Source organism: Seriola lalandi, unplaced genomic scaffold, assembly GCF_002814215.2.
Source record: "Seriola lalandi dorsalis isolate HSWRI2012SDOR001 ecotype SW California unplaced genomic scaffold, Sedor1 jcf7180002054630, whole genome shotgun sequence".
In the NCBI taxonomy this organism is placed as follows: Eukaryota; Metazoa; Chordata; class Actinopteri; order Carangiformes; family Carangidae; genus Seriola; species Seriola lalandi.
The window spans coordinates 855603-876490 of NW_019525183.1; the positions used below are offsets into that span (position 1 = coordinate 855603).

The following is a 20888-nucleotide window of genomic DNA, read 5'->3' on the forward strand; positions in this document are numbered from 1 at the left end:
ACCTGCAACTGCATTGATCTCAATTGGTTGAAAAGTGTGTTAAGGTTAAAATATTTAGTGTTTAGTAATTATTTTGAAGTCCAGAAAGCTACTTTTTATTTATACATTTATTAATAAGGATCCCTCCATATGCTCTATATGAATGTGTGTGTGTGTGCGCGCTCAGCTCAGTGAGTAACGACCAGAGAGACACACAAGTGTTTGACAAATATTAGCAAAATAACTGACGACAGGGAGCGAGAGAATCGCATCAGCCACACAGACAGCGACGTCCTTGTTAGGAAACACCGGTGGCAGCAACTTGACAACTGCGCAGTGAGCATTACAAAGTCCACTGCTTTTTCCATACACACCACACAGATGTTTTATGGGAAGAAGCACTTCAAACACACACAATAAAACACGAAACTGTAATTACAATTTTACAGTTTACAATGTCCTACAACGCTTTTGTATTGTTTGCCATTGACAAATTTTGGAAATGTTTTAAAAACTAAATATGACGTGATGGAACGTCCTGCAGTAACTCTATCTACGGTTTACATGTTTGGTTATCCCGTCATTGAGGAATTTTCTCCTGCTTTTGTGTGTAATAAAGTGAATGTTCACTCTTAAATCGGACCTGCCCATGGATGTGGAGTTTGTCAGTAGAGAAGAAAAGAGATGAAAGATGTCACCCTAATGAATTTGTTCCTAATTAAAGTGTGGGTTATTTTACTGATGTAGTATGTGATTTCTACACGTATCAGATGAACACAGCTGGGTTTTAAATATTTATTACTATTTACAGACTGTGTTGGATTAATAAAATGCACAAGAAGCCTAATACTTCTTTACTGGATACATGTTTACAATCGAATAAGCCAACTCATTAAAAAATGAATAATTAAGATCAGTGTATATGCCAGAGGCCACCAAATTTAGGCTTTTACAGCCAAATGTTTTCTCCCCCTCTCACTGGCTCCTCCATATCCTTGTGGAAAGGATAAGGTCACAGATTACAACACAGAAGTCTAAACATTGACACATGCTAACCATGCTAACAGTAAGAGTTTCTCCCCACACACGAGGAGAAAAACCCCAACTATTACCAACTGTTTGTTTGACAGCGTTTCCCCTCATTATGGACTGTTTGGTACTAGAAACCCTGTCATTGAACATTCCTCCCTCTGCACTGCCTCCATTATAAGACATATGACGGCATTTATATTCTTCTCCCAGCCTTTGTGTTTCGCTACATAAATCTGTGTCTCCCTGGCCCTCATTTGACACGAGCCAAGTTCTCCCACCTGACATCTGCTCCCCACCATGAGTGTGTGAGTGTGTGAGTGTAGGAGTGTAGGAGTGTGTTGACATGTGCACGGTGTGCTGCGTGTCTATGCGAGATCCACATTATTTCGCCAGCAATTGTCTAAAAGCAGCAGGAGCGTGCATTTGTGTGTGTGTGTGTGTGTGTGTGTGAGAGAGTGTGTGTGTGCAGGAGGGTATATACATGGTCTGCGGAGCATTAGTCAATCATGGGGATAGCTGTTAAATGAAACCAACATAGCCAGCTAGCTTCATACACACGCTCACACAGTTAAGACAGCTAGCCCAGCTCAGAAGACTACGTGCCATTATAAAATATTAGATAGTTTTCATTTAAAAAAAAGCAGTTTAATTATTAATAAAAGGACTAAATTGTCAAACATACACACATACATGTGTCACATACCAATTAGTTGGACCTGAGCCTCATAGTTGCCACTGATGACTGAGTCGGTGCTGGGCGTTTGACACCAGTACAGCCCGGCGTCCTGCGACTTCACCTCAGCGATCTTCAGCTCCACCTCGTTGTCTTTGAGCCGCACCACCGAGATGTCGCCAGACGCAACGCGCTTGCTGATCGACGGGCTGGAGTAGCTGGCGTCGAAGGTGGAGATTATCTTCGTCCTCGTCCCGCCTGCCTCCCTGGACGTCATCCACTCGAAATCCTGCAGGACAGAGTGGGACGATAACCGTCAGCAGTATATTTCACCAGTGAGGACAAAAAGACATAACCCAGGATGATTTTGGTGAACCCCTGTAGCGAGACCATCATGTCAAAATATACTCTTATATCTTAAAAGCCATGGCCAAATTTCCACTTACTTTGCTGTGTATATTTCATTTTTAATACCGTTTTATTTCAACACCTCCAGGTTAAACTGTCGACGCTCACCATCCTTCAGGAGGCGCCGAGTCGGCTCCTTTTGTTTGATGTATTTTTAATACAACAGGTTTGTGGTGTAACTATTTCATGATCCATTTGTAGCTCTCTGCAGGTTTTTTTTAAAACAGAATACTAAAACTCACATTCACCTGACAATTAAAAAGCTCTCTAATTGCAGTGACTTCTGGGAGTTTCAAAACGGGATCATGATGCAGAAAAGGCAGAATCTTGTACTCGACATGTGCCTTCGCTGGCATGAACTTGGCCACTGTAGTTTATTTTGAGCCAGTCCCACATACACTGTCCCGCCACTGTAAATACTCACCAGAGCAGTGAGTATCAATCCGCGGGTGAAAATAGTCCCCAAAAAAACTCACTATTTCCCCCGCATTGAAAGGGGTTTCTTAGACCTGTGATCAGTCTGTCAAGAAACCAGATGTGACATGGACGTTACCTGCTCACGAGGTCCCGAATAGTCCCTGACATCACATCTGATGGAGACCGGCTGACCCTCCACCCGGATTAACGGACCAGGAGACACCGTCACCACTCGAGCCGAGCACCCACCTTAAGGGACAGAAAGAATGTTTTTTTTTAAAAAAAAAAGAGTCTTCAACAAATTAGTCATGTACTGAGGCTGGGCTGGATTTGTTGGATGGCTTTATTCAGATATATTGTCTATGGAAAATATCTTATGTGCCTGTTCTTTTAGGAGCAAGTTACAAGCCCGATGACAAACAGGATTACAGCAGTAACGTCCACAAATGTTGACGAACCCTCACACGGACTATTTCAGTCTTGGACACTACAGGTGTTTGAACACAACGTCCTTGCTTCAACATGCAGAAGAAGATGTGCACAAAAACACACACACACACACACACACACACACACACACACACACACACACACACACACGGCTTGTTGTAACTTGAGTGAAGTTGAATAGTATCGATAATGACACTGACAGTGCTAAAACCTGAATTGCATTCTCTGTATACAGTACATATATTTCTGCGCACGCACACGCGCGCGCACACACACACACTTATGCCCACATCGTTTCGTCTGGCAAGAACATCAACCACCAGTTGTGGCAGCACTCCAGCAGATTTCAAAGATTCCCCAACAGCAGAAACCAACAGCAGAGAGAGTGAGTAAGAGTTTAACACAAAGTGAGTGTCAAACTCTCCTGACATTCCAGCTGAGTGAAGCATGTAGCAACATGGCACAGTCTGAATGAGATCAGTAAGAGTCGGTCTGTTCACTGACACTTCCTGGTTCTGGCTGCTGGTCTTCACACTCCCAAACACTGACCCTGATGTCTGCACTCAGCGAAAGGTAAAGTGGAGATGCCGCTACAAGCTGCTGGGTTTGTATGCGATAAGAATATTAATTAATAAGCTACACTTGAACACAATCTGTTCCTTGGCAGGTTTTCCAGTACAGTGTTGACTGGAGAGAAAAGCACACACTGGAAGTAGAGCCAGGTGTCGACCTTCAGTACTTTTTTGGAAATGAAATGCGTTTGTAGAACCGAGTACTGAAAACTGTCAAGTACTAAAAGCTGGCATCAGATACGTGCTCAGAGTCTGATTTAAATCATAACTTCAGTGTTTTATAACATGGGTTTTATTTTAGTAGCTCTGGCCACAGATTCTGTAACCGACTCCGACACCTCAGCTCTGGGTATCAGATACAGCGCACCAATCCAAAAACAACTCTCGAGTTCTCTCATTTAAAAGATCTGTTTACCACACCGCAACTGGGATAATTTTTATGATATTGACCAAGAAGATCAGTAATATAAAGGCCGATACACAGATGTAGATGTAGTTTTGTCTTTTTCAAATGAAAAGAAAGAGGTTTGTTTGCCTTGGGTGATGTCACCTGAGTCAGCTGCTGCTGCAAGAGGAGCAGCTGCTTATAACCTGGCAGCTTGTGGTGTTAAAGTATGTGATGGAAAACATACAACCACCTTCCATTAAAAGCTGTGACAGGTTTGACACAGTGAGGCTGTGTACTGAACCACCCAGGAGAGCTGTTTCACTCCCATGCATCACTACGACCGAGTGTGAAACCTCAATACATTTTAAGACTGGAACTGTGTCTTTATACCAAGAAACTGGTACAAAGAATTGGCAGCAAATGCTCGGTCAGACTCTTGTTTTGATGATCTGATCCTCAGATTGAATATGACCCAAATTAAATAATTCCGTCAGTTCTATGCAGTGTTTTAATTAGATGAAAGTCTTGTTTAGTTGAAACAATCTCTAAAAACTGATACATGTGAGACGATGCAAAATTAAAAAAAAAGGGTTTATGTCCATTGAGCAAAAATCTGAACCTGGATCAGCTCTGTTTAAAAAAAAAGTGCTTCATCAACAAGCCCTGAGCTTGTATGGTCCATCAATACTTGAGCTTTTGGCAGCTGGCCTGGTGTTGTGTGTGAGAGGCTGCTGAGTGGGGTTTTTTTCTGCTTTGGTAAGTAACAAGTCACAGTGAAATAAGCGTCAAATAAAACCATATTGTATGTTTCCGTTTCAGTTCAATATCTCTGTCAGAAGTGGTCTATAGTTTAATTCATCTGTAGCTTCACATCTGATAAACCACAGAGAGGGATGGGCTGACATGTGGGTTATTAGGGAGTCTGACAATGTAATTACAATAGCGAAAAAAAAAGAATGACTCATTTATGACGTCAACAAAGTATAAAACTTCTATTACTATGACAAGGTTGTTGCCGTACATCAAAGCAATATTATTTACTCAATTCAAGAACATCCGGTATTAAAAAGGTCTGAGGTTCACAACACAAATACATCTGCAAGGTTCTTCTTCACCTCTGGGTCCGTAACGAACACAAGGTCGACAGCATTCGAAATTTAAATCAGTTCCTTAATTTAATTTTTCAATGTATGTGGTTAATGCAAATGATCATCCGACTTGTGCTAAGAAAAACTGTCACCTCCTTTCTGCTTCACGCACTGACCTTTTCTTTTTGCATTCACAGGTGCAATACAATCTCTGCAGTGCCATATCACAAAATGGCCATAATATAGAGTAAACCTGTGTGGGTGTGTGCATGTGGTAATGTGTGATAGGGGCATTCATCACTAAAAATGAGAGACTCGAAGTTGCTCGGCCAGGTGCTGAAATATGTGGTTTTCAAACTCAATTTCCAGCCTGCCAGCCAGTCTGTCTGTCTCTCCTGGGACAAATACTGCGCAGCCAGTGGAGCCTGAAGACACGTGGAGAGTGTGATCATCAGCTAAAGAGCCTGTATAAAAAAAAAAAAGAAAAAAAAAAAGAGACACTGACATTTTACGTCACTGTGTCATGGACAGGCATGCCAACTGGATGCGTCAGGTTGACTGGATCTGGATGGTAGTTGCCACTTATCTGCCCAAATTTGGAGTGATCCAAGCAAATCCAGTCTTTACGTTTAAATGTAACATCACTGATAGTATGTCTTTTAAGTTTTTTAAATCTTTGATTAAGTGTTGAAACAGCACAATGAGTAAAACAGCAAAAACATGGTTTTCCAGACTCACGTCCAATAGTTTCTTGTCATTTAAAGATGAATTCTTTCTGGATTATTTAATCTTGATATTTTATCTATCCAGAACAAATGGTTCTCATTTGTTTGGACTATACTATGACATTTCTTCCCAGGTAAATGCTGCAAAAACACACCTCAACTTTCAGGTACCCCTGTTTTATTTTTTATGGAAAACGGTCCTGAAAGACCCCAGCTGATTTTCAGTGAACTTCACTTTGACCAGCACCGTTATGTCTTGGGGGAGGGTCATTAAATATTTCTCTAAATTAAATGGCAAAATCAGGGATGTCAGACTTCTGCATGATAGATACAGACTGCATGACAAAGGTTGATAGTAAATTAGCTTTTATTTTCTCATCATCTGTTCTGATGCTACAACTACAAGTTAATGTTGGTGTTGACAGTATGTGCATTTGAAAGCCAGGGACAATTTATGTTAGTCCTCAAACAACCTGTGCAGTGGTGTACTAATCTCCACAGACAGCTGCCATTTCTTTATTGATAGACCAGTTTGCTTTAAAGGTCACAGGATCTGCAAAATAGGTAGGCTTCTATCTGTTGGGGCATGAGCATGCACCGAAAATATTCATTTTCAAGTCAGTTTTCAGTGTCAGCACAAGGGAATAACATGCACATATGTTTTAGCTATGACTTCTTCCATGTGCAATAGTCTTTTCAACCTCCCACCAAGAATAAATGTCAGTCAGCTCGTCACCAACAGGTGCTAGGTGTCTTCAGAGTTGCCTTACCAAACCAAAAATATAAAAAATGCAAATGTTCTCTGGGTTGTTGAAGGAAAGTAAAATGAAAGTCTGGTGGTTACATTAAAGGAGAAGACAAAGTCCGATCCTCTTGGGAGTTTGAATTTGAAGCGTAACAAGTTGAACTGAGTTTATGTCAAGGGAAGTAATTTGTACACTGCGGACACTGTCACTTTTGCAGCGCCAGCACACACACCTGCAGAAACACACACCACAGGAGAGCTGGCGACATTTGATCATCTTCCACTGCACTAATTTAAGCCAAGTCCCTCTCTGTCTCTCTCTCTCTCTCTCTCACACACACACACACACACACACACACGCACAAACGCAGACAGGAGAGCCCCTACGACATTCACTATTATGCTCACAAACATATGGCAACTTCAATGCTGGTAAGTCCTGTTTAGCCCTGGGGTGGAAACAAGGCCAAAGAACAAGCCCTGGTTTGTCTCTGTGGTAAAATCCAGTCTAATGCATAAGCTCTGGCCCTTTGGTTCAAACCAGTGTGATAATTAGTCAGCCCAGTTTGACTGTGGTATGAATACCAGGCCAATAATAACCCTAATCATGATGGCCAACCCAGTTTGGCTTTTTATGGGACCTTGTCAAATCTGGACGCCTCATGCTGGTTGATTGGTCTTAATGGAAGTAGAGTCTTCCTGGGAGGTAGAACAGGACTGAGACAACACATGACGCAACACATCAAACTTGGACTATTTTCCTCACTGTCATTTTAGGTGTGAATTTTTCACCGTGACACACTGGCTGTTTTCCATTTTAGCTAAATGGAAGACAGGATGTTTTCCCTGATAAAACTCCTAGTCCTCATCCTAGTCCTTTGCTATAAGAGATGCTTTATTAACCTGAATAGGTGATTCAATTGTCACCCATTGAAATGACATCATTGCTTCAGCAAAACACAACTATACAGCCGTTTCTACACAGTGAGTCAGTTCATTGAAGAGGAAAAATAGGTGCAGCTTGCTCTCACACTGAGATACTTCAGTGCCAAACTCCATCTAACAACGTAGCATTTAGGCATTTTCCCATCTCATCACATGTAGACACCGCTAAGAGCAAAACCTATTAAATAGTTTGAATGTCTTAGATTAACTCTTCAGTTCGGCATCATGCAATACACGAAACGACACTGCTTTTCCACTTAAAATCACACTTTTCGTATCTCATCGCTTGTTGCACTGCCGAACTTCTACCGTCAGAAGACACAGCGGATGGCAGCAGCTAGCAGCGTGAACCGGTTGAATAAGTTAAAAATAAAATGAAATCAAGTGCTACTAGATAGATTGGATTTACGCCGATCGGGCTAATGTATGTTAAAGATATAGAAAATGGCTTAATTTATCTTTAAGGAGGCGTTTACGTTTGTCCACAAGCAAGTAAACACTAAATTGACCGATTTCTAAACAGGGTGTAACGTCGGCTTCTCCTGACTGGCGAACAGAGGCACGGATAGGAGTTAATTAGCTACTAATAGTCAAGCAAGGAAACGTTTCTTACCAAGCGTTAAAAGCCCAAAGACGAGTGTGAGGAGCCATTTATCCATTTTCATCCCACTCTTCTTCCACTCTTATCTTTTTTTTTCCTTTAATGTCCCCTGGTTCCCTTTGTCCTATGTGTGGGGTATAGACCAGTCCTCTCCCGCCGCTGTCGGGCAAGCCAATAAAACTCTCAGATGTGTGCAGTCAGTCCGCACCGCACACCGGGCGGAGCCACAAAGCCAAACGGACGCACACCTTGGTTCCTAATCCTGTAAAACCGAGTCCGAATCCCGACGGGGTCGTTTGCATGGTCCACACACTGACACTGAGCCGGTTTAATGAGTGTATGGGAATGGGGGGCGAAACGGATAGAGAGGGAGAGGGGGGCTGATAGAGCCGAGGGAGAGAGAGAGAGAGAGAGAGAGAGAGCGGCCGGAAGTTAGGTGACGGTCTGGAGGAGGAGTGGAGGGAAGGGAGGTCCCAGGTGGAGAGAGAGACTCCCATATCAATCTGGCTCTGCCACAGTGTTTCAGGAGCTGATATTAGTCTTTATGTCAGATGTTAGTCAGTGTGCACCACCTCTGATATGATGCACACTTTCTTATAATCCATCTGCATAATAAAGGTTAAAGTAAATGTGTTTCATTCTCTCATCATCTGCAGGTTAATATTTGGTGTCAGATGACAGTATGTACATTTTAGAGCCTGGGACAATTTATATTAGTCCTCAAACAGCCTGTGCAATGGTTTACTAATCTCCACAGTGAGCTATTTCTTTATTGATAGACCTGTTTGCTTTAAAGGTCACAAGATCTGCAACATCAGAACGCTTCTACCAGCTGGGGCATGAGCATGCACAGTAAATATTGTGTCTACGTTCAGCACAAGGGAATAACATGCACATATGTTTCAGCTTCAGCTGACTTCTTCAATGTGTAATAGCCTTTTCAACCTCTCACTAACAATAAGTGTCACTCAGCTCATCACCAACAGGTGGTAGGTGGCTTCAGAAATGCCTCACTAAAAAAATATATAAATACACTAACAAAACTATTAACAGACTGTAAAAGCTAACTGATATTGACATATATGAATGTAAGTCATATGGGAAATACTGTCTAAAACAACCAGTTCTAACCAGTACGGACAAAAATAAAAAAATACACAAACATGTCTGTGGGTTTTTGAAGGAAAGGAAATGAAAGTCTGGTGGTTACATTAAAGGAGAAGATATTAAGTCTGACTTAGATGTTTAGTCCTCTTGGGGGTTTGAATTTGAGTGTGTTTCATTTTATTTGAAGTGTAACAAGTTGAACTCAGTTTATTGTAAAGGAGGTAATTTGTATATTGCGGACACTGTCACTTCTGCAGTGACACAATACACGCACCACCTTCACCGAGGTTTGGAGCTGCTCTCTGTTTATTCTCATTGGGACAGAAGATGAAGCCCACCCTCCATGAGTATAAGAGTACAAAGGGGAGTGGTGATGGGTTAAGGAGTTTATTTATTTACCATAGAAGAAGAGATGGAGGTGGGTCTTGCATGACATTGCAATGCAAGTATCTCCCAAGTTTTCATTTTCATTTTCCTTGCAGGCTGCCTTTTCAAGCATGACACATTCCTGTTGTCAGTTACTGTCCAGAACCCACGCTGCGTATTTACACAGACCGACCGGGCAGGGCAAAGTTCAACACAGACAGGAGCAGGAGGAGGTGGGACATTTGGGTTTGTAACCTCAGGGTCAAAGGTTAACACTTCATGCTGTGATACATTTGACTATCCTATTTTTAAAATGCGTATGTGAGCCTACTACTGCATGTGGTCTCCACACAGTAGCATCTGTTGTCACACAACATCTGTTTAAACTAACACACACACACACACACACACACACACACACACACACACACATACAGGACACCGTCTTATCTGACTGCCTTATACTCCCCTATCAGTCATTAACTAGGTCATGGATTCTTGGCACTGGATCTGGTTTTAATGGACTAACAGCCTTTTATTTCAAACAAGTCACTGCCAACCACCTCAGATACGATGCATTTAAGACCATAAACCACTAAACTCCAAATCACTTGAGACTTTTTTACAGTAAGAAAGATGCAGACAAACAATAAAGCGATAAGTCTATCAGGTCAGAACACAGTCAGAAAACTAAAACCAACAGTTAATATCAAAATCTAACATCAAAGCAGCAGGACAAATACCCTATACCCTGTTTTTATATTTCCAAGCTTGAATTTTTGTAGCTGTAGTTTTTAGGTTTTGTTGTAGTAATAGCAACAGCACATTAGTATAACTTTTTGAAAGTTGGGTTTCACTGGTAATTTTTAGTGAGAGGAAAAGTAAGATAAAGAAAGATTTGAATGAAAATGAACAGGAAGTAAAAGTACTGCTACTTTTACTGTGTCCCCTGATGGTTAATCGTCTGTACACTTGGTCAAAGCTGTAAAACTTAAAGTTGAAGAATACTGAAGAAACTAATCAGCTGTTTTAACAGAAATAATATATATGATTATATAAATATATATATGAATATATATATATATATATATATATAAATATATATATATATATGTGGAATCAGGAATATTCATATGTATGTGTGTGTGTATCTATACATATGAATATACCTGATAATACTTATCACAACTAAAGACAAAAGCTGATTCTGAGGATGAGATAATGCAAGTTTGAAAGTTTCATGAGCCGACAAAATTGAAGGTCTTTTAAAGAATCAAAATACATGGAGACACTACATTGCACATTAGTGAAAGAGAAAGCTTTGACTGCTGATTATTGAAACCAAATTTCAACATAGAGCTGGAGCTCCATCTAGTGGATCTAATGGATAAATACAGAATCTTGTGGGGGTTTTCTTCTTCTCATAAGTGGATGTTTTTACATTGTATCTTTCCTTTTTAAACATCCATCCATCCATCATACCTGCATATTATTGGCAGTTATAAATAGCTGTGGATTAAAAACCAGTTTCTTTTATTGAAATAGAGGACCTTGCTAATGAACCCCGATGGGAAATCGCAGTCTTATAGCTGCCAAGTCACATTGATCCTGAAATAAACGAGGTAGATAAGAAGCAAAATACAAAATGAGCCTAACAAAAAAAAAACAAGAAACAAAAAACAAAACACTAGAATAATGCATAATGCAGTGGCATTTTACACACCTCCCCTGTTAATAATTTGGTGCACATACACTTCCTGTTTTATGACAAGAGCACATTATATCAAGAGAAAATAAAAAGTAACAGATAATCTTGCACTTAGCAGTAGCTCACTACAAGTGCGATCAACACTCAAAACCACAAACACATTTTCAGCAAAAACACACAGGATATGACTGTCACACAGTCACACGCACACACGCACACACCGCCTGCCTGCATTGCTCAGTGCCTTCCGCCTGAAAAAAACAGCTGCAGAAGTGAAAATGATGCTGTTTGAAACATTCGTTTCACCCACTCATATTAAGCTGGAAACTCACATCATAATTTTGTTATTTATCACATCATTTATTTGAAAACTTCACAATTTGCATTGATGTTTTCACACTAAGAGTACATAATTGGATACATACAATGTAAATGCTCTAGTAAGACAGTACAGATAAATTAAAGATGAATGCAGGCTTGAATGATTTTGTTATCTAGTATGTTTTCTTTATGGTATTACATGTATGACATTTATGTTATGAACAGGTAAACTTGCCTGTGTTTTCAGAACATAAGTTTGTCTGGTACAGAGACCTATTTCTCTGTGATTCATTAAAGACATCAACAGTTCCTTTATCAATTCAAAACATAAATACAAAAAACATCATTATAAACAACTGCAGATAAGTATACATAAAAAAAGTTTGTATTTTTAAGATTTAATGTGCTTCTCACAATGAAAACATTTCAGCTGACATTCTTTTCTGCAGCATGACTGGAAATGAACTATTGTGTATAAAAATCAAGCATGTTGGATACTCTGCAGTGACCTGGTGGCAAACCACACTCATGTTTCCTCAAGTTGCAGTAAAAAAAAATACAGAAAAAAACAATAGGAAACAAGATGCTGAACAGACATTCAGGGAAATCCGCTTATTCACTTTCAGCCAGCGACTGCTTGGCTTAACTTGGCGTAAAGACTGGAAACAGAGGGAAATAGATACCCTGGGCATCTTGGAACCTTATGGTCTTCCTCAACAGATGGAGTTTCCTGAAATGTACTCATTTTTTTACTCAAGTATAAAGAAGATGACTTATCAAAAAAAAAATACTACAAATTATAAAAACCCCTTTATAGAGCACTCTGAAAAATAGTTTGAGTATATAACCTTTATGCCTCATTATTTTGCAATAATGGCCTTTAATACCTCACAGTTTCTCAAATCTGTTTCATCATGGAGTCTTTCCTCTCTTCCTTAAGAGAAAGGAGAAGAGAGCAAAAACTAATGAGGAAAAGAGGAGAAAGGAAACTGCTCCTCACACAAAGTTAAATGTTTTTTGTCTGTGTTTAATTTTTTTAAGTTGTAATAATGAGATAGTTTAAAAGTTTAATATCTTGAGAGGAAAAAGAAAGAGTTTAATAGTTAATAGAAAATAAATACAAGATTATGAGGACTATAAAACCAAAAAAACACATTGGATCATTCGAAGTTTGACCATCATGTTATCATGTATCATAAAACTGAAGCTTATGAAGATTCATAGTTTGAGTTCAGCGCTAACAAGCATTTTTTAATTTGCCTGAGAGATTATAAATTACTTGATAAAAAGAGTAAATTTCAAATTGATTTTCACCACATTCTGATCACATCATGACGTTTAACACCCAAACGCAGTGATGTGATTTAATTCAGCTCGTCCTCCACTGCGTGTGGATGAATTGATCTTCTTCACTGGAGCAGAAATGCCAGTAGAGAAAAAGGGAGGAGACGTGAGGAGAGGTAAATTGGGAAAGAAAATGAAGAAAATAGAGGACCTCGGTGAACCCAGATAAAAAGAGGAGTGATTAAGTTTTTATAAACTGCAAGACTCACATCGTGTCACATTCTTGGTGTTTTGGGAGCTTTCTTCCTCGGCTGAGGAAGAGGAGGAGGCTGCTCGTCATCATCATTAACGACTGGTCTGGGGGTCTGAAGGGAAGGGAACAACAAGTGTCAGACACTGGTAACCAGCAGTCCGCCTGCACTTTGATGCTAAAGACCTGCTGTTTAAATACTACTGAACATATGCTGTAATAATCTTCTGACAGTTTTCATCTGACTGCTCGTGTTTTCAACTGCTTACAAATTTAAATGTCCCCTAAAAGTTCAACCTTCACAGACTTTGCGAGGCAGGAGTAGATCCACTTTAACCTCCTACCTGTGCAGCTCTCCTGGGGGTGGGCTGAGGTTGACCGTTGGTGGGCTCGGGGGCTCTGGGACGCTGCTGTTTGGTGCGGTGTTGGCGAGGACCAGTGTGGCCGGCCGGCTGCTGCTGCTGATGGTGGTGGTGGTGGTGGTGAGGATGATCGGGTGGATGATTATGCTGATGACAATCATGCTGGTGTGGTTGCTGAGTATTGGTCCACCCCAAGCGGAGCTCCTCCTCATCTGAAAATTAGAACAGATGATGGGTTGCTGCTGGATTACCTTTATCTTTACTATTTCGGCAAGAGTAAGTTCTTAGTTTTTAATCTATGTCTATATTTTGTATTGATACATATGATAAATAATCTACATTGGCTTTCATAAGAAATGTGACAGCCATACAAAAACAACCAATCTACCAAGAAAAAAAACTCTTACCCTTCAGTTGCAAGCTTTTTCTCCGCTTGGCCCAAAGACAGCAAACAATGGTGGTGATAATCAGCACCAGAACAATACCTGATGAGAATGGAAAATAAGAATAATTTGTATAAGGCATGAAAAGTCCCTTTGGATAAAAGATTCTGCCAAATGAACAAATTTAATGTAATGTAAAAATCAACAATTGCATATTTCAATCTGATGTAATTCCTACAAGATTAATGTCACAGTGTTTTTATTTAACCACATCCATTATGCTGTGAGGACAGATTTGGAAAGTAAAAGAGATGCATCACTGTATACAACCTGATAAAAAATACAGACATACTTAACCCATGGAGCTACACAGATGAGCAAACATACCTCCTCCACTGCCCACGAAAATCCATACACTATATCCCCATATTTTGTCAGGGAGAACAAAGCCTTAAGGAGGAAAGATGGGGGAGAGGAAACATAATTAACCTTTTTGAAAGTTTTTAAGTAATCGTCCTGTAATGTATCCAACCAAAGGACAACAGGTTGAAAGCGACACATACGCTGCATCAATCCTATGACAATTGATAGATGCAATAATCGGGAAAGGATCTCAAAACGAAAATCAAAATGTCTCCTTATAATTCAAATTAAGGGGTTCAGATAACCTGTTCAATATTTAGCAGTTCTCATCAGTACTGTCCTATCAGTTCTAGGTGACACCACATTCAATCAAACAAAGTGATTTCCATCAAATGTGAGGCAAATATCCCATTGTGTATGACAGACTAGAAAGACATGGCTATAGTAACCAATGGATAATACTTACCACCGGTCTTGCATGGTTGTTCAGTAGCATTACTGGTCGTATTGCTGGCTTTGTTGGAGACTTTGCATTTGACGGAACCTTTTTGCGCCTGTTTGAGGTCTAGTAACAGAGTTTTAGTGGTTTTCTTTTCCAACGGCTTGTCGTTCTGAAGCCATTCAAAAATGAGACCATCTTGCTTCTGCGTAAAAATATCATTAATGGATAGATTAGAAGTTCATCACGAGGATATGTAGAGTATAACAAAAAAGACCTGTCTAGTACAAACATTGTATTTTTTACAGTGTGAGACTCTTTCTCAGGCCTTTTATTTCGATAAGGCAAATGTTTCCTTGTTGTTTGGAGGCCATGTGCATCTGTAGATCTCAAGCGTCAAAACAACATGTGCAAAAATGGTGGAGTGTTGACCTTGGAAACAGCAGTTTGACAAAAAAAATCTAGACCACATCTCAGGGTCCCAAGACTATCAATGCATTGTGCCTAGAATGGCCCATAATCAGCTGCCACTCATGCTACAAACTCCAACTCAAATAAAAACAATAGAAATAAAATCAATCGACATTCAACTTGTGCATGGAAAGAAAGAGAATATTTTTGTACTTTTTATTTTTCCTGGCTTTTACCCTGTCACAAGGCCCTCACTACTTTGTAAATAAAACATATTGGACATTTGTTCTCACCGAACCAACAGTGCAGGTATATTCGACTTTGGATTTTTGACATTTAGCCGTCAGATGAGGTGTCGGGACAGGATCTGAGTAGAGTAGATTTGATTAGATCAACCATTATTTGAAGTAGTGCTCATTATACATTTCAAAACACTGTAATTATCATAACATGAAAACAGATGAGATATGAACTAATGACATGATATTAAACCAAAAGTAGTCTTGTGATGACTGCACTTTATATCGATAATCTGATGCATCACAACACACCAACAATGATATGACAGATAAGGTCAAGTCATGAAGAGGAATGCAAATAAGATATATATAGCGAGAAAAACAGGAAGTGTTCTTCTAATCTGTTGTTACCTACCGTATACACATAGAATTGTCTTCTTTAAATTTTGTACTGCCTTTCCCTCAGCTGTGTAAACCTCCGGGTAGTAGGTCCCTTCCTGGTTTTTCTTAAGATTCGTGAGCCTCAAGGATCCATTTGGATGGATATCATTCTTGCTCCCTGTGGTAACACTGATGCCCGACTTCGATGGTCCTTGATTAAAGATTACAGTAGTGTCTTGCTTCCATCTCAATTTTTCTTGGTTGGTCAGTTTGTGGTTAAGGAGCACCGTAAAGTTCCCTCCTGTTGTGGCGTAACTGTTGCAATCATCCTTTGAATCTTAGGAACAGAAAGAAAGGGGTAAAATTATGATGTAGAAACAGACGGCACTCAAATTTTGCAGTTCACAAACTTATGAAATCCCTGAGCAATCACACCAAAACTTATCAAACTTAATGTTTTGTGTTTGTCAACTTCAGTGCTACTGATATTTGACATTTTTTCATAAGCCTAAGCTTCATTAGTGACCTCTAGTCGCTTTAGTGTTCATTATTCCCAAAACATGTTCGATTGGTTGGAACAAATAAATGTGGGGTGCCAGGGGAATGTGATGGAAACGGTACATTCTCTGGGAACCATGGATGTGCTCAGTATCTGCTAATAACCTGCTTGCACAATCTTCCTGAGTACATGTGCGTTTGATGCTGCAAGTACATGAAATCTGAAAAGACAAAACTGAAAAAAATGAAACTCAGCCTACACAAACACTTTCACCTTTATGCAAAGCCTGAGTGCACTGAGGATGGATGATGCGCCTCTCCAGACCACAGTCTGCTGCGAAGCCACGCACTAAACACACTCCCACGTGAACTAAACATCCAACCTTCATTTTCATTTAAGGTGCCAGCAATTCTTTTTCGTAAATATGTAAAAATCACTTTTATGAAGCATGACTGAAATCTTTTCAGTAATTGCTGGGTTTAGAAAAAGAAAAAAAATCCTTGATTAGCAATCACAGAATGTAACTGAAGTTTCATTTTCTGTGAAGTTCACCCACAGGAAATGATTGGTTTTGTGATGTAGAACATTAATATTTTCCCATATGGTTAAAAACAAAAAACGTTGGTGGTTTAAGCCTTATTTGGAACATAAATCTGAGTCACTAGTCAAAATAGGGTTAATGTCTTCATTTGGGTGACAGTTGTAAAAATGTGGAGGCTCAGCCAATGTACCCCTCTGGTTGTCTCAATCACCCCCAGGTGCCCTACTGCTTATATCAACCCTCAATTTAACCTGCTGGCTTGCCGTCAGTCATAAGGCATCAGTGAGTGTTACAAATACATTGAACTGCTTCAATGAAATATTCTTGATCTGTGTCAGACAGGAACCTACATTTGCTAATAATCGCATTTAGCAGTTGACAAGTTCGTATCATCAAAACCCAAAACAGAAAAGTTAGATATTGGATATCGTTATTTTCTTTCACCTGACAAATTCAAACTGAGAGGAAGTCAAATCATGCAATTCATGACATCTTAAAGTTGGTGAGGTCGAGAGGAGCAACAGCTTTGTACTTCAACAGAGCTTAAGGTTTCCATTGCACCCCCCTTTAAGATAACAAACTACTCACATTTAGGTTTTTAAGCCCACTGTCACCTGTAACGAATATGTTACTTAAGATATGACATACGTCTTTCATGTAGTTATGATTTAAATGTCTTATTATCTTAAGATGATGAGCTTTTTGGATCTATCCATGTCACAGAACATTTATTATATTGAAATAAAATTAAAGTTAGAACAAGCACATGTCTCAAAATAATGAGAAATTGCACCATGATCTTTGAGATAATGGTCTTAAAAACTTGTTACCAAAGCTGTGACATCAGCAAAAATGTACTTTAATATGAGTTATGATCTCAGAAACCATCTGTGTTCTCTGCTTCCTGTAAAGTCCTAAGTCCAAAGTTACTGTTCATCTAGTTTAAAAATGTCCTACAATAGACTTCCATCAGCCACTCACAGTGCTTTAAGATCTTTGCTTTCCATCATTTTACAACAGTATTCAATTCTTGATCATTAAATGAAGCTGCTTTAGCCTATTTTATGAAAACCTCTGAACAAACTAGTTCCAGGAAGCAACAAACAAATGTGTGAACGCCTTACATATGAACCAAATCTTCACATCTTCACACATTTATTTTCAAACTAGCAAAGCATCAGTTTTGACATTTAAAAATCGGAGACAATAAGTGTTCATCTGCAACAACTAATACTGCTTTTTGATAATTGTATTTATTGGCTGAACAGAGGCTAAATGCAGTTTAATGAATAAGATGAAATGATGATGATAGAAATTATACATTGACTTGAGTTTACATTGTAGTAGTTTCTGAAAAAAATTTTCATTAAAAAAGCCTTTCATTATTTTGATCAACATGTTTAGATCATCCAGCAACTCTTTAAAACAACTTTAAAAATGTATGTGATCATTTTTAGGTTTTCTATCCTCCAGAAAAACTCCATTTAGTTCAATCATTATATATATCAAAAAATGTGGCACTTTTTGTTGATGTAATTTTTTACATAGTACATTAATTCTTTTTTTCCATTGGTGAAATCATATTGTTGCCTTTGTGTTTTGTCTAACTGCTGCTTCTGTAGGTCTGTACTAAAAACGCTTTTGCTCGGCTTCCTGTTCATCCTCTGCAACCTCACTGCAGACCATTGTTACCACAATAGCAGCCTGTTTTGGCTGCAGTTAAGATGCCTGAATGATGTCTTTCGTCTATGTCTGATATATTTTAGCTTTCTCTTGCATTCACCCGCAACAATCACAGCACGCATTTTCCGCTAAAGTTACAACTATAAATGAAAGAACACTTATTTATACCAACAAACTTATTTATACCAACAATAACAAGTCAGTTTGATTGATGCACATGCACACACACACACACACACAAATGTACACCAATTTCTTATAGATATAGTTTCATGTCATTCAATGGCCACCTCAGAAGCGACTGAACTCTAAACCCTGCCTGTGTCAGGAACTTCAGTTCACTACAGAACGTTTGTAGAGCTGAACGTTTTGCTGGTTCCCCTTTAGTGCACCAGCCGTGAATTAATTTAGCCTTTAATTCATATTTAGTTTTTGTGAATTTTTGTCAATGGTCACATTTCAAGCGCTTGTGCATGTTTCGTCCCATTTCCCACAACTTAAAAACTGTATATTTTTGCTTTTTTTTTGATTTTGTAATTAGTTTCCCTGCTTGAAAACTTAATGGAAAACAATAGGAGCCTGGAAGGAAAAGCACACAGAAAAACATAAAATACATCTGAAACTTACGGCATTAATGCATGATTTGTAGTAACAGAATAGAACAAATACCTGAATCATTTGACCCGTGTCATAGTAAAGATAAAAAGTACATTAGTAGCAAATGTGGAAGGTACTTCAGTTGGCCAAAAAGTTCAGATATGATTTTTGTTAACAGGTATTTTTCTTTTAGAGGATTTGCTTTTAAAAACCTCATGGTAATCAATGTTAAATAACACTTTGTTTGAAATGTGACGCTAAGGGACAACCCAAAAAAATCAAGCTACTGATCTGTACTGCACTAAAATCCTAAAATTCCTAAATTACAACATCCTTCAAATTAATGTAATAGTTTAATTATACGGTACCTGTGGAGGTGATGATGGAGTTGCAGAGCAGAAGCAAAGTTATTTTAGAGACAGCAGCCATCTTCATCTTCATCCTCGCCATATTTAGCAGAAAAGACGAAGAGCCGCTTTCCAGCATCAAGGTTATTTCCTGTCAGAGCAGTTAGATCATCTCCTGTGTATATACGTGTTTATGGTTTCTAAAGGAAGTGATCCAAGAGGCCCTATCTACTTTCAAAGCGAGCAAAACAAAGGTCATATATAGAACAAAGAGCGTTAGGTGTGATTCTTATTCTACTTTTATTGTTTCATGAACTAAAAATATAATCTGTCACCTCCATTCAAAAATACTCAAATACAACATAATCCTATTACAAACACCAAATTACAGTTACAGTTTTTAGATGAGCATCAACTTTGTTTGAGACATTAAAAGCATAAATTAACATCAGTTTGAAACCACTTCCTTTTGTGCTATATAGATTTGGGTTCAACGTAAAAACCTAAAAATCTTCATCATGTTTTGTATTAACATTATCTAAACTGCCATGCTAAACCTGCAGCACTCATTCATATATTAGCTTTAATCATAACAGGAACTCAAATAACATTTTTAGCAATTTTCCTCTTGTAGCCACAAAATGTCAAAGTAAACAACTGAGACCAAATGAGGAAGATATGCCCAGTTTTTTTCATTTGAACAATTTGTCATGAGCTAATAAGTTTAAACAATTTTAAATTCAATATTGTGTTTAAAAAGTTTCAAAAAAACATTAATTTTGCTAGTCTGTGATGAATTGAGTGTTATGAGGTTTAAGATGAATTGTCTACTCTGAAAGCTTTAGAAATAAAAGATTAAAATTAATAAAGAAAAGTTCTGTCTGGCAATAATTAAAACTTCTGTGATAGTAAAACGACAATTTCAGAAAAACAAATGTGCTGTTTACCTAAACTCTAATCCATGTAGAAGATTAAACATCTTACCTTCGAAGGTTTGACTGGATGTCAGACTAACACCATCATGCGCACGTTGATCATCCGACTCTCACCGTAATTGCAGAAGACAAGCCAAAATGTGTGCTAATGCAAATGTAAATAATTTGTATAAAGAGGTGGTACAACCTTTTTTTTTCTCCTGAGAGTGTCGCTTTGGTGACCACGAGATGAGCACAGGGGAAATGTGTGAACCCACACACATATCTTAAATTAACATCAGCTTGTAAATTTCTCAACATGATTTCTAAGCCAACAGTACGTATGTATTTCACAATGTTAAACTGGAAATTTAAGTTATTTAAGTATCACTGAAAGAGAAAGTAAAACAAGTCACAACAGAGATATAGTAACTGTTAAGCAGAACTGTGATCAGTTCCACAGATTTCTTAACTGATTTCCGGTTTGTTTGTTTTTTAAGTAAAGTCATTATTATTTAGGAAAATAAGGACAGAAAAAAAGAATGGTCACATTTGAAGAAACACAGGCCAAATATCCTGACATCCAGTCCCGAGTATGGGTCAAGCTCTCAAAACTCTTGACCCAACATTTCCTATAATGTAATGGAACTAACCTCACAGCCTTCAACCT

General features: G+C 38.8%; 2 protein-coding genes across 4 annotated transcripts in view; both read right to left on the minus strand.

Annotated features, from left to right (window-relative positions):
• ptgfrnb (prostaglandin F2 receptor inhibitor b) overlaps nucleotides 1-8414 on the minus strand; it is a 59618-nt gene extending 51204 nt beyond the window's left edge. The window contains exons 1-3 of the mRNA XM_023420285.2: nucleotides 8036-8414; nucleotides 2646-2758; nucleotides 1715-1973 (exon numbers count right to left, since the gene is read on the minus strand). Coding sequence (XP_023276053.1) covers nucleotides 1715-1973; nucleotides 2646-2758; nucleotides 8036-8087 — 424 coding nt within the window. The 5' untranslated portion in view covers nucleotides 8088-8414. The remainder of the gene's footprint in view (nucleotides 1-1714; nucleotides 1974-2645; nucleotides 2759-8035) is intronic.
• Nucleotides 8415-11543: 3129 nt separating this feature from the next.
• cd2 (CD2 molecule) lies at nucleotides 11544-20502 on the minus strand. Of its 3 annotated transcripts, XM_023420345.2 has the most exons (10): nucleotides 20289-20502; nucleotides 19326-19455; nucleotides 15672-15974; nucleotides 15311-15384; nucleotides 14634-14811; nucleotides 14192-14254; nucleotides 13829-13906; nucleotides 13404-13633; nucleotides 13079-13174; nucleotides 11544-12937 (listed from the first exon to the last, which is right to left on the minus strand). In XM_023420345.2, the coding sequence occupies exons 2-9, from the start codon at nucleotides 19441-19443 to the stop codon at nucleotides 13085-13087; spliced, it is 1134 nt and encodes a 377-aa protein (XP_023276113.1). In that variant the 5' UTR covers nucleotides 19444-19455; nucleotides 20289-20502; the 3' UTR covers nucleotides 11544-12937; nucleotides 13079-13084. The 3 variants fall into 3 exon arrangements, with proteins under 3 accessions (XP_023276113.1, XP_087033843.1, XP_023276112.1); XM_087177717.1 differs by having other exon boundaries at nucleotides 11544-13174; nucleotides 19326-19479; nucleotides 20289-20498; XM_023420344.2 differs by having other exon boundaries at nucleotides 11544-13174; nucleotides 20289-20497.
• Between the last annotated feature and the right edge of the window lie 386 nt (nucleotides 20503-20888).

What these genes read in the sequence shown, in the direction of transcription:
- cd2 (XM_023420345.2), bottom strand. Translation starts at nt 19,443, where the DNA reads ATGCTGGAAAGCGGCTCTTCGTCTTTTCTGCTAAATATGGCGAGGATG. An exon ending in CTCCATCATCACCTCCACAG is followed by an intron (nt 15,975 to 19,325) that starts GTACCGTATAAT and finishes TCTGTTCCTAAG; the next exon opens with ATTCAAAGGATGATTGCAAC. An exon ending in ACAACCATGCAAGACCGGTG is followed by an intron (nt 14,255 to 14,633) that starts GTAAGTATTATC and finishes TTCCTCCTTAAG; the next exon opens with GCTTTGTTCTCCCTGACAAA.